This window comes from Corythoichthys intestinalis, chromosome 1 (genome assembly GCF_030265065.1).
Source record: "Corythoichthys intestinalis isolate RoL2023-P3 chromosome 1, ASM3026506v1, whole genome shotgun sequence".
Lineage (NCBI taxonomy): Eukaryota > Metazoa > Chordata > Actinopteri > Syngnathiformes > Syngnathidae > Corythoichthys > Corythoichthys intestinalis.
This window is the reverse complement of record NC_080395.1, coordinates 65203909-65216774: the sequence shown is the minus strand read 5'-3', so window position 1 is coordinate 65216774 and position 12866 is coordinate 65203909. Positions and strand designations below refer to the sequence as shown.

At 38.3% G+C, this 12866-nt stretch overlaps 1 protein-coding gene across 4 annotated transcripts; it reads left to right on the top strand.

The window, feature by feature from the left end:
• Positions 1-439: 439 nt before the first annotated feature.
• On the top strand, positions 440-6293 carry LOC130915923 (low choriolytic enzyme-like). Of its 4 annotated transcripts, none has more exons than XM_057836191.1 (11): positions 440-645; positions 859-1047; positions 3133-3245; positions 3329-3421; positions 3511-3538; positions 3643-3690; positions 3847-3978; positions 4104-4224; positions 4725-4903; positions 5395-5476; positions 5591-6293. In XM_057836191.1, exons 4-11 carry the CDS (start codon positions 3344-3346, stop codon positions 5724-5726), a joined length of 804 nt encoding a protein of 267 aa, XP_057692174.1. In that variant the 5' UTR covers positions 440-645; positions 859-1047; positions 3133-3245; positions 3329-3343; the 3' UTR covers positions 5727-6293. The 4 variants fall into 4 exon arrangements, with proteins under 4 accessions (XP_057692174.1, XP_057692155.1, XP_057692184.1 ...); XM_057836172.1 differs by having other exon boundaries at positions 859-1188; XM_057836201.1 differs by lacking the exon at positions 859-1047.
• The last annotated feature ends 6573 nt before the right edge of the window (positions 6294-12866 follow it).

The following is a 12866-nucleotide window of genomic DNA, read 5'->3' as shown; positions in this document are numbered from 1 at the left end:
GCTGCAAATATTGCATATGCAGTACCAAGAATCAGACATGTCTTAGAACCAGGGGTCGCGTTAACCGAATATTTTTCGTCGTTGACCGGTTTTTTAAAACGGTGACGGAAAAAACTGAAGTCCGTCCGTCATTTTGACAGGTTGCAATTCACACCCCAGACCACAGGGTGGCATATGAATTAGCTATTGTCTGTCTTAATGCATGACGTCGTTGGCTATTCTGTCAGAATATTGTAGCGTCACCGTGGTCTGGCGGCAGCACCGTGATTGACACATCAACGCGAGGTTCTTATTGGTGCACCCGGTGTGCCAGCGCGTCATCCAATTGGTGGACTAGATTGTCGCCTGTGTATAGACAAGTTTCCGGGGTATTTCCGGTTTACTTCCTTATGTCTTCCTTCCCCTTCCGTTTCCGCCTGTTTACCGTTGAAGTCAATGGCGGTGGAATCGAAGTTGGGAGGTCTTTATGCAAGATCCCGGGAATGTTATTTTGATGTAGGCGGGTGGAGAACCAAGCCAAGGCCTCCATGCTTCGTACCATGTCGATTTCCAAACCATGGGTGCTCGTACTCGTCATACAGGTGGGAGGGAAGGAGATGGACAAAACTGACAGCTCCTGCACTCATGCCCCCGCTGTTATGGAAGGTAATGTGCTCTAAAAATACGAAACCTAAAATCTGGCGCATGAAACGACTTGTTGCCTTTGCTATTGATATTACGATGATGATTGTAATTACGAAGTTTAATCATTTTTACAACAACTAGCTTCTGCTACTGCTGCTAGCCGCCTGTTGCTAATCGTGTTTGAATGCACCGCATAAATCCAAGTGTTTCAAGTTTTTATTCGTTTGTTTACAGCTGGGAAATGCTGTTATAAAAGAGAAGACAACTTGACTTGTACGTTGATGGACATATATCGAACATATATAGTTTGCGTTCCACAATGATGATGACAGCTCGACTCCCGGGAGAGGCCGAGAGAGGCAGGAATTGTGACAGACGGTGGTTCGCCGAGATCGCCGTGATCCAACTACGAACTTGTGAACGGTAGCGTCTTTAAATATATGCTATTGGAGCTGGAATTACCGAGGACGGGAAAAAAGTGCATCTATATGCCGCCGAGGGCCTCCGTGATGTGGCTATTTGTTCACGAGGCTCCGGAGCTCTGCGGTCTGATATCACATTCTCGTATGCTATTTTTGCAATACTTTTATAAATGTGATTTATTTACCTGTTTTGGAGTGCACCAATCGTTTTAAATAAAACAAGAAATTAAATCATGTCTAAATGTTTTATTGCGATCAATGCCTGCGATAAAAAAAAGAATGACATACTATTTCTGTTTACATCATATGTACATAACCTTGTAGCATTTCCTTGTAACAAAACAATCCATGTCAGCCCTTCTGCAGTCGGCAAATGTAATATAACTTGTAATTTCACCACATTTTGGTCACTAATGGCCGTAGTATCAATCCATTCCTCACGTTAACACAGGCTGACCGTTGTTAATAATTTTGTCCACGAATGATCAACAAAGTGACACGAACTGCCATCCAATCTCATCTACGTGTCATCTAGGTCGTGCTGAATCAATTTTTGAAGAATTCCATGGGTTTCTCTGGCTTGATTTCGTAGTTTTATCGTCGTCAATACACTGCTAATACACTGTTACTCGACCGGACCGGAAGTGCGAAGCAGACATTTTCCAAGATGGCGGCGCCCGTATTTCGCTCAGGAAACTTGTCTATAGACCCCAATCACATGACGTCACAACTCCGTCCCCTGACTGGAGCAGCCAAATTGTCCGTCAGCTCGTCGTGTTTACACATTACCGCTACGTACATGCCTCCTATTACGGCGTGTTTTTCTGCTCGTTAACATTAATAATCAAAATGGCGAAGGCGTGTGTGGCGGTTGGTTGCAGTAACAGAGAAGATAGACGGAGAGACTTGAAGTTCTACCGTATTCTGAGAGACCCGAAGAGGAGAGCGAGATGGACTGCTGTAATTCGACAAGAAATCTGGGCACCAAACGATCCACAGACTATGTAGTAGTCATTTTATATCTGGTAAGATGCATTTAATATATATTTAGAAGATTTTGGGCTGACAACCACAATTAAGATCATTGTGTGACGTTGGTGATTGGGGTCTATATAGTTGCCTCTTTTTCTTTGGGAGTGGAGTTGTTTTTTTGGTGTTGTTGGCGGTAAGCAGAGTAAAAAGAGGGAGAAAAATACAACTTCCGTGTCTAATTTTTCGCCGCCAAGCAAGCGTTACAATATTAATTAAAAATGAATGAAAACTAAATACTATTGAATATGTAATCATTATCATTTTAAAAATTTAAGTGACTGGTAAAAATAGATTATGACTGGATTTTTATGACCCTGTCAGTCAAAATGACAGACAACGAAAATGTCTAGCACAACCTCTGCTTAGAACATACTATTGAGTGAGATGCATGTGACAATGGTGTGGCATTAGCAGTGCAATGCCGGTGACATAGCCCAAAGTAGTGGAGTAATAGTAGTGTTTCTTCTTCACACAGCTAAAAGTAAAAAGTATGATGTGGTAAAAGCGGTATATTTTTCTCAAAAGGTTGCTCGAGTAAACGTAACAGAGTAAATGCAACGTGTTACTACACATCTCTGACTGAGTTTTTGGGGTTCATTCAACAGCACCCCTTTTTGACAAACAGAATCCCCGAAGCACACAAATGCATTGTGATTAAAAACTTAAATAAACTTTGAGTTCAATGGAACAAATCTGGATCAAATATATTATCGAATTTAATTGTAATACATCTTTGAAGTGGTAAAGAGACTTTATGGACACTCTATGTATTAACTGTATCTATAAAACCAGGATGTTCTATAATTTAACTACAGTATATGTCTCATAATTCATATTTATGAAATACACTTTTGCTCATTTTTAGGAATGCAGCAATTCTGGAATGATTGAATAGAACAGCATATTGCCACAATAAAAATGGAACAATATGTTGCCACACTACATTCTTATTGACTGAGAAAGCTCAGCTTTCAAACATGCAAATTTGAGTTCAATTTCTTCAAAATGTTATCTAACAATGAGAATGTGACCACCCATTGTATTTCATTTTTAGAAATTATGGAGAAATTGGTCATGGCTTAACAAGAATGACACACCCTTTGTGGGACAAATAAATAGGGGAGAATTGAACATCTCCATACAAGATTTGGAGCCCGGCGAGGACAGGTAAACCTGGTTCCAAAAGAACCTCCAATGTACTTATTATAAACTAACTACTAACTACATTGTTTCCCCCTCTCCCAAAACAGAAGATCAACGCAATCATGACTGCAATCACGACTGCAATCACGACTGCAATTTCTGCTATCATCATCCTACTCTTACTGATCGGTGTTTGCCCTGTAAGACCTCTTTTAATTTTTATTTTTATGCCTTCTGTATTATTGAGGGAAAAAAATCATGTAATATAATGTAATTCAATGTGTTTCAGACCGCATCACAGGATGAAATTGGCTTAGGTATGTAAAACCATGCAGTAATTGGTGAATTTATCCAATCCATCGTGGTACAAATTGTGCTTGTTTGTTGATTTTCTTTATTATGGCTCTTTTTGTTTTTCCAGACAACCTTGGCGTCAGTGACAGTATCGCAGGGGCAAACGTGAACACAAGTAAGAGCACAAACTATTGCTTCACAGATTATGATTTCTGATTGATGCTTTAAAACTGGTCACATCAACTCGCACATTTTATCTATCATAATAACTTGAATGATTATCTGTACCACTTAATTTAATCACATGCTTCTTTTATTTCTTCTTTGACAGCAACATTTCTGACACATGGTGACATTGCCCCCAATTTACAAAGAAATGCAGTTCCTTGCACAAGAAGAGGATGCAAATGGCCTAAGTGGGGAAGACGCGTCTATGTGCCTGTCACTATTTCATCCCGATTCAGTAAATTAAATATCTTTCTTTAAAAAGTGTTCTTTTCTTACATATGTACACAGTGTTAATTTGAATACCATTTAGATTTTGGTGATGTAATTTTTACTCCAGCATGACATTTTTTGTCTCCGCAGCCAGCCAAGAGCGCAGAACAATCATTCGTGCTTTAGTGAGTTTTCATCGGAGCACATGCATTCGCTTTATGTGGAAACGCAGTTGGCAAAAAACCTATCTGCACTTTTTCTCTGGATCTGGGTATGAAACTGAACATTTACTGTTGATGCCATCTAAATTATATTTTAATTACACAAACGTACACACGTCACTCAGATGCGCAAATGCACTATTGTGAAAAAGTGGTGCAAAATCGTGTAGTTTCATCATAAATATATGGATAGATGAGGCACTGTGAAGCATTTTGGCACATGGGTTATATGCACTGATTATGTCAGTGAGTCGGTGTGAGTATGTTTCTTAAGAGGCACATCTGGTGGATCTTCATACCATTGCAAGCAGATTTATTGAGACGTATTTGACAGAATAATTCCACAGTTCGTCCTAAATCACTTTATTACACTTATATATAGTTTCATGCTATATTTTCACAATTGGATTTTTCAATCTCTTCATATTTGCAATGATCAACTGAAAATGTTATTTTACAATCACAATTAACAAAGAGTCTAAACAAATGACTGCACTTTGTTTGATCAATTGATTTCTTAACTGCCTAAACATTCCTGTGTATGTGCTAGGTGTTGGTCATACCTTGGTCGTCAAAGGGGAAGGCAGCTAGTCTCTTTGCGGAAAAATGGCTGTGTGCGCCATGGCATTGTGCAACACGAGGTTCTTCACGCTCTTGGATTTCACCATGAGCAAGTTCGGTCTGACCGAGATGCTCACGTCAGAATTTTGTTTCAGAACATAATTTCAGGTGAGGGCACCTTGAAAGAAGCCGATGTTGAAGAACATCAAAGGCTGTTTGTATTCAGAGCGAAACTTTTCATTCAACTTGCATTCATTGTTTTTTGTATGTTTGTTTTTCATGCATCTTGGCTGTTGTAGTCGCACATCACCAACACTAGTTTTTCAAGAGACCCTGATCATCCCCAGCGCACATAGCCACATCGTTGTCCTTTTTTTTTTTTTTTTTTTTTTTTAAACTCATCTTAGACCTATTTTTATTCCTTGCCCATTATAACAGCATGAGACTCACATCTCTTGGTGCTCATTTTATTCCATTTTGCTCTTAATATTGTTTTCATTTTTAATCTATTATGTTATGTATATCGCACAGCGCTTTGTACTCAGCGGCTGTTTTTTAAAGTGCATCATAAATGAATGAATTTTATTTGAGTTGATGGCAGGACGTAATACATTTCACATTGTTTGGGAAATTTTACTCTGGTCTTATTCCATGAGCAGGATTTGAAAGGAACTTTCAGAAGGTGAACACCAACAACTTGGGTACTCCCTATGACTTTGACTCCATCATGCATTACAGCAAGTGAGTGTTTTGGAAAAAAATGAATATCTATTTCTCCAACCTTGATAAATATTCGACATTCTCATTGGGTAAAAATGAACTCTTTATGCATTTTTTATGTCATTTGTCTTCAAGATTTGCCTTCTCCAAAAACAGACAACCAACTATTGTCGCTAAAAGAGACCCTGGCCGTATGTTTGGTCTTTCATCAAGCATGACTCGCAATGACATCGCACGTGTCAATGCTCTATATCGATGCCGTAGGTATTAAAATCAAAGTTTTGTGCATGACAACGATGTTTTGGATCTTCACCTTTTTCTTCCATGTTTTGAATCATTTTAAATGATTGTTAACCTGAACTTTGCTCATGTTCATTTGGGCTGAAAACATTACGTACAGAATATTACTTTTTTTCTGTAATCTTTGTAAATTCACGCTAACACTAATTACACAAGCTTTGAGCATCAGTTCCATTGTGATAACAAGCAGATTTCATAATCAGCTTTAATATGCCATTTGCTCCTCTGACAATATAACTAGGTGTGCAATGAATGTATTGTACGTGCCGTGTGAAGTAGGTATATTTATAGTGACTTCAATGTAAACCGTGTGACCTAATTCGAATGACTTTTGTCCCAGTTTTACAAGAATTACTGGAATTGATTTGTATCTTCTACTCTTAGTTTTAAGGAATATCATATGTAATAGTAAACATTTTTTAGACAGTTTTAGTCAGTAAAGATATCATTCATGCGTGAATAAGGCAATTTTGGAAAACTATTCTAACTAGTATATTAGAAAATTAAAGCAGAGAACATGGTAATTTAAAAATCTTGTGAATGGCTAAGAAAGTGTGCTTTGCTTCTACTACAACACTCTAAAATCAATTTGTTGTAAATGTGAATGTGAGAAGTGCACAACAAATAAAAAAATATTTAAACCTACATGGTGTCAACGTGTATTTATTCAAACTGGGTTAATCCATTTCATGTAAAGTGTCACAAGAAGCACAGCAAGTATGATCTCTATTGCTTATCAGCATACTGTCCATTAGACACAAATGCCTCTCTGGTTTGAATGTCCATTATGAAACTAAACTGGGTTGGAACCGATAACCACCGGGGAATATCAGGTACCAAAAGTTTTTTCCCCGAGGACTGGCTGGCAATCATTTCAACGTTAACGCAAAAGCTTTGCATATGCAAAAATGGGCACAAACATGACTGCAAATGCTAATGGATTGGAATTTTCTCCTAAAACAGTGCAACCAGGGGTGCGTATGCACCAACTTGTCATGTACCGGTGTTCGGCCATTCTTTACTACGCAGCGAAACGTCCTACACAATCCTCAGGGCGCTTGCGCAAGCATCCACACGCATGCGCACATCGGTTATAAGTGGCGAGTACTCACCATTTTTTAATTTTATTTAGTTATTTAGAACCTTTTTACCACTTCAAAGATCCTTTTTGCATGTATTAGTCTTACATACTTTTAACCATTGTGCGTCAGGAATGCGGGCGGGCAGATGGTCTGTGGACCCAATTGCAGGAAAAGAGGCGATGCAGGCCGGCAGTGCAAAAATGACTTAATTAAGGCAAAAAACAAAGTACCAAACAATATTCTGGGGATCCAAAAAACACTGAAACAAACAAAACTCTAACACTAACAAAAGGCTTGATATCAAAAACTTACGTCAAGGAACACAAGGGCTTGGACGGAGAAAACTGCTGGGAAAAGAGGCTGACATGCACATGGACACTGACATAGACGATGACCCAACAAGGAGTGAAAAGAAAGTAGGAGCTTATATACACACACGCAGACAAGGGGTAACGAGACAATGAGAAACAGGTGAGCACAGGAGGATGTAGTTTGGAGGATACACTAGGAGCAAGTACAACAGGTGAAATCACTGGGCAATCACAGGGAGAAGTCACACTAGAAAAAAACAAACACAAAATTTAACATTGTGTTTTGTTGTGTTAACTTTGAAGCAGTTGACCACATTAGTCACGTAGCGTATTTAAACCGTCCTTATTTGATATAACTACATTCAAGTATTTTCTGCAGGCATTTCTTTAGTACGGTATTCCTCTATGCATCTAAACAAAACAAGTTTAGCGCATACGATAGTACTTTGGTTGTCAAATTCGACTAATGTAGGACTTTTCGCCGATGTAGCAGATTTTGGCAGAACACCGGTACGTAGCGCATTTGCTACCGGGCCGCAGAGAAATAAATCATTTGTTCATGACTGCAATCTCGCCTTTGGCTCTTGACACATCAATATCCCTGCCTACACTATAGAATAGTAAATATTTGTATTGGTCACCATCTCGTGGTTGGCCGCAATTACTGGGATGTTTGCACACTTATAGACCCCAATCACCAACGTCACACAATCACGTGATCGCTGTATTGTGCCGCCATATTGTCCGTCATTGTGTGTCCGTATTGTCATTAATCGTAGTTTCTAAAGGTGGATTATCTTGCAAATTATGGAAGCCCTGGTGCTTTCAGACGCTGTAAACTCATTGGATGAGTTGCATAAAAGCCGTTATTTGGAAAAGCTATGGTCGATCCAGTCGCCAGATCCATATTTGATGCCCAAATCGATGTTTCCTCCCGTCCGGTCCTGTCCCGTGCGTCAGAGCTCGTCCTGAGACCACAAAATTTCCAATCATACTCTAGTTTATGTCACGATGAGGTGTCTGGTACCCAAAATTGGCACCGGCCCGAATATAAACCGACATTTGGTCAGCTGAGCGTCACCGTTGTCACGATTGTAAAATGAAACTTGATCGTCAATGGGCCGGTGTGTGCCGAAAAATAGCTTCCTCGCGTGAAATGTCCGCCCTGATGGGAGCGCTTATTTACAACGCTTTATTGACGTGAAAACATCAAATGTTTTCATGGATGCATTACAGTAATGGATTTACAACTGTAAGATCAGTTTTAAATAATTAAATTACACAAAATATTAGTATTGTACTTTAGTAACAAATCGTGGACTGGGCCACATAACCATCTTTGAACAGAAATGTATTAGTCTACAGGTTTTCACGACCATATCCCAATGACAATCACACAGGTATGACATTTATTAGTTTAAGCAGAGTAAAATAAAACATTCACGGTACAAGAAAGTCGTTTCCGTGTGGGAGCTCCCGTCAGGGGGGACATTTCACGCAGGGCGGCTATTTTTCGGCACAACACCTGTTGTTGCACTCACCTTCTTGCTGCGCGACCGTGGCGACGAGCTTCGTAGTCTCCGTCAGATGATGTCTGTGATCGTGTTGGCATCATATTGATGTTTTCGCCGCTGTCTAACGGCTGTCGACACAAACGCATCATGGACCGAGATAAACAAACCGCGCTGCTTTCGAGATTTGCCCTTTTAACAATGGGCACACAGCAACTACTAAAATGACCGTTTATCTTCTCTGTTACTGCAACCAACCGCCACACATGCCTTCACCATTTTGATTAATCAATGTTAACGATCGTCAGGAAGGTTTTTGGGTTCGTTTACTAAGCGGTGATTCCTTAGACAAGCAGAAAAACACATAGTAATAGGAGGAATGTATCCATCCATCCATTATCTTCCACTTGTTCCGGTGTCGGATCGCGGGGGCAGCAGCTTTAACAGGGAAGCCCAGACTTCCCTCTCCTTAGCCACTTCAACCAGCTCCTCCGGCGGGATCCCAAGGCGTTCCCAGGCCAGCCGAGAGACATAGTCTCTCCAGCGTGTCCTGGGTCGTCCCCGGGGCCTCCCGCCGGTGGGACATGCCCGGAACACCTCTCCAGGGAGGCGTCCAAAAAACCTATCTGCACTTTTTCTCTGGATCTGGGTATGAAACTGAACATTTACTGTTGATGCCATCTAAATTATATTTTAATTACACAAACGTACTCATGTCACTCAGATGCGCAAATGCACTATTGTGAAAAAGTGGGGCAAAATCTTGTAGTTTCATCATAAATGTATGGATAGATGAGGCACTGTGAAGCATTTTGGGACATGGGTTATATGCACTGATTATGTCAGTGAGTCGGTGTGAGTATGTTTCTTAAGAGGCACATCTGGTGGATCTTCATACCATTGCAAGCAGATTTATTGAGACGTATTTGACGGAATAATTCCACAGTTCGTCCTAAATTTACTTTATTACACTTATATCTAGTTCCATGCTATATTTTCACAATTGGATTTTTCAACCTCTTTATGTTTGTAATGATCAACTGAAAATGTTTTTTTTTTACAATTACAATTAACAAAGAGTCTAAACAAATGACTGCACTTTGTTTGATCAATCGATTTCTCAAATGCCTAAACATTCCTTTTGTATGTGCTAGGTGTTGGTCATACCTTGGTCGTCAAAGAGGAAGGCAGCTAGTCTCTTTGCAGAAAAATGGCTGTGTGCGCCATGGCATTGTGCAACACGAGGTTCTTCACGCTCTTGGATTTCACCATGAGCAAGTTCGGTCTGACCGAGATGCTCACGTCAGAATTTTATTTCAGAACATCATTTCAGGTGAGGGCACCTTGAAAGAAGCCGATGTTGAAGAACATCAAAGGCTGTTTGTATTCAGAGCGAAACTTTTCATTCAACTTGCATTCATTGTTTTTTGTATGTTTTTTTTTCATGCGACTTGGATGTTGTAGTCGCATATCACCAACACTAGTTTTTTTAGAGACCCTGATCATGCACAGCGCATTTAAAAAGCCACATCGTTGTCCATTTTTTAAAAAAACTCATCTTAGACCTATTTTTATTCCTTGCCCATTATAACGTCATGAGACTCACCTCTTTTAGTGCTCACTTTATTCCATTTTGCTCTTAATAATATTTATGTTTTCATTTTTAATCTATTATGTTGTTATGTTCATCGCACAGCGCTTTGAACTCAGCTGCTTTTGTTTTTTTAAGTGCATCATAAATGAATAAATTTTAGTTGATGGCAGAACGTAATACATTTTACATTGTTTGGGAAATTTTACTCTCGTCTTATTCCATGTGCAGGATTTGAAAGAAACTTTCAGAAGGTGAACACCAACAACTTGGGTACTCCCTATAACTTTGACTCCATCATGCATTACAGCAAGTAAGTGTTTTGGAAAAAAATGAATATCTATTTCTCCAACATTAATAAATAATCAACATTGTCATTGGGTAAAAATTAGAGATGCACGATAATATCGGTCACCGATAATTATCGGCCGATAATGGCAATTATGACGTCACACAGATAATCCAGATAAAACGAAATTCAACCGATAATGCAATCCGATAATTATATACTTGATTTAGCCTCCAAATGTGCGCAATCAACAGTTTTGTCCACTTCTGCTAGTTTTAAGGAGGTGTTTTTGCAGTGTAGTAATGTGATATATGTTAGGAATGGCTTACTTTTAAAGGCATTTTTGTGCAACTTGGGTGTTTACTCTCTAAGTAATTGTTGCCAAAAGCTTACCATTACACATCATTGCCATTGTTTAGAAGTTGGAATTTACTACTTGTTCACATTTGATGTGGAAAAAAATAGGACTAAATTACATTTTTGCACAGTAACATTTGCTCTTTGTATACTTTAAAATTTTACACACATATTTGAATAGAATTATCGGCGTGTCATTATCGGTTAACGGGTTGAAGGGGCAGGAAATTATCAGTTATCGATATCGGTTGAAAAATGTATTATCGTGCATCACTAGTAAAAATGAACTCTTTATGCAGTTTTTATGTCATTTGTCTTCAAGATTTGCCTTCTCCAAAAACAGACAACCAACTATTGTCGCTAAAACAAACCCTGGCCGTATGTTTGGTCTTTCAACAAGGATGACTCGCAATGACATTGCACGTGTCAATGTTCTATATAGATGTCGTAGGTATTAAAACTAAAGTTGTGTTGTGTTGTTTTCTCTCATGTTTTTAATCAATTTTTATGATTCTTAATCTGAACTTTGCTCATGTTAATTTGTGCTGAAACATTACGTACAGAATATTACCATTTTTTTTTTTAATCTTTGTAAATGCCCCCTAATTACACTAGCTTTGAGCATCAGTTCTATTGTGATAACAAGCAATACAAACACACGCCTGCATATATGATGAAGACAGAATACGTCCCGCTAGATTTCACAATCAGCCTTGATATGCCATTAGCTCTTTTGACAATATACAGTCAGTAGGTGTGCCATGTGTCTATGTGCCATGTGAAGTATGAATATTTATAGTGACTTCAATGTAAAGTCTGACCTGTGTGACCTAATTTGTATGACTTTTGTTCCAGTTTTACAAGAATTACTGGAATTGATTTGTTTCTTCTATTCTTTTAGTTTTAGGGAGTATCATATGTAAAAGTAAACATTTTTTAACAGTTTAGCCAAGTACAAAAATATAATGATAATAAAGTCATGTGTGAATAAGCCAATTTTGGAAAACTATTACAATTAGTATATTAGAAAATGAATACTAAAGCAGAGAACATGGTTGCTAACTGTAAATATCTTCTTGTGAATGGCGATGAATTTTTTTTTACTCTGTGCTTTGCTTTTACTACAACATAGTCTAAAATCAATTTGTTATAAATGTGAATGGTGATGTGAAGTTCCCAATAAAGAAATACATTTTAAAAACCTAGATGGTGTAAACGCATATTTGTTCGAGGGTGACCACATTTTGATTTCCAAAAAAGCGGACACTCGGCCCGGCCTAGAGATACTTGAATTTTACTTTATGATCACTCAAAGATGCCTATATCACCCACTTTTTTTTACTCAACTGGTTACTCAACAGGCTTTATTTTTCCTAAAACAAACAAACAAAAAAATCTAACGATTATAAAAAAATATATATATATACAAAAAAAATGAATACTAAAGCAGAGAACATGGTTGCTAACTGTAAATATCTTCTTGTGAATGGCGATGAATTTTTTTTTACTCTGTGCTTTGCTTTTACTACAACATAGTCTAAAATCAATTTGTTATAAATGTGAATGGTGATGTGAAGTTCCCAATAAAGAAATACATTTTAAAAACCTAGATGGTGTAAACGCATATTTGTTCGAGGGTGACCACATTTTGATTTCCAAAAAAGCGGACACTCGGCCCGGCCTAGAGATACTTGAATTTTACTTTATGATCACTCAAAGATGCCTATATCACCCACTTTTTTTTACTCAACTGGTTACTCAACAGGCTTTATTTTTCCTCAAACAAACAAACAAAAAAATCTAACGATTATAAAAAAATATATATATATACAAAAAAAATGAATACTAAAGCAGAGAACATGGTTGCTAACTGTAAATATCTTCTTGTGAATGGCGATGAATTTTTTTTTACTCTGTGCTTTGCTTTTACTACAACATAGTCTAAAATCAATTTGTTATAAATGTGAATG

What these genes read in the sequence shown, in the direction of transcription:
- LOC130915923 (XM_057836201.1), top strand. Translation starts at nt 3,344, where the DNA reads ATGACTGCAATCACGACTGCAATCACGACTGCAATTTCTGCTATCATC. An exon ending in ACAGGATGAAATTGGCTTAG is followed by an intron (nt 3,539 to 3,642) that starts GTATGTAAAACC and finishes TTGTTTTTCCAG; the next exon opens with ACAACCTTGGCGTCAGTGAC. An exon ending in CACTATTTCATCCCGATTCA is followed by an intron (nt 3,979 to 4,103) that starts GTAAATTAAATA and finishes TTGTCTCCGCAG; the next exon opens with CCAGCCAAGAGCGCAGAACA.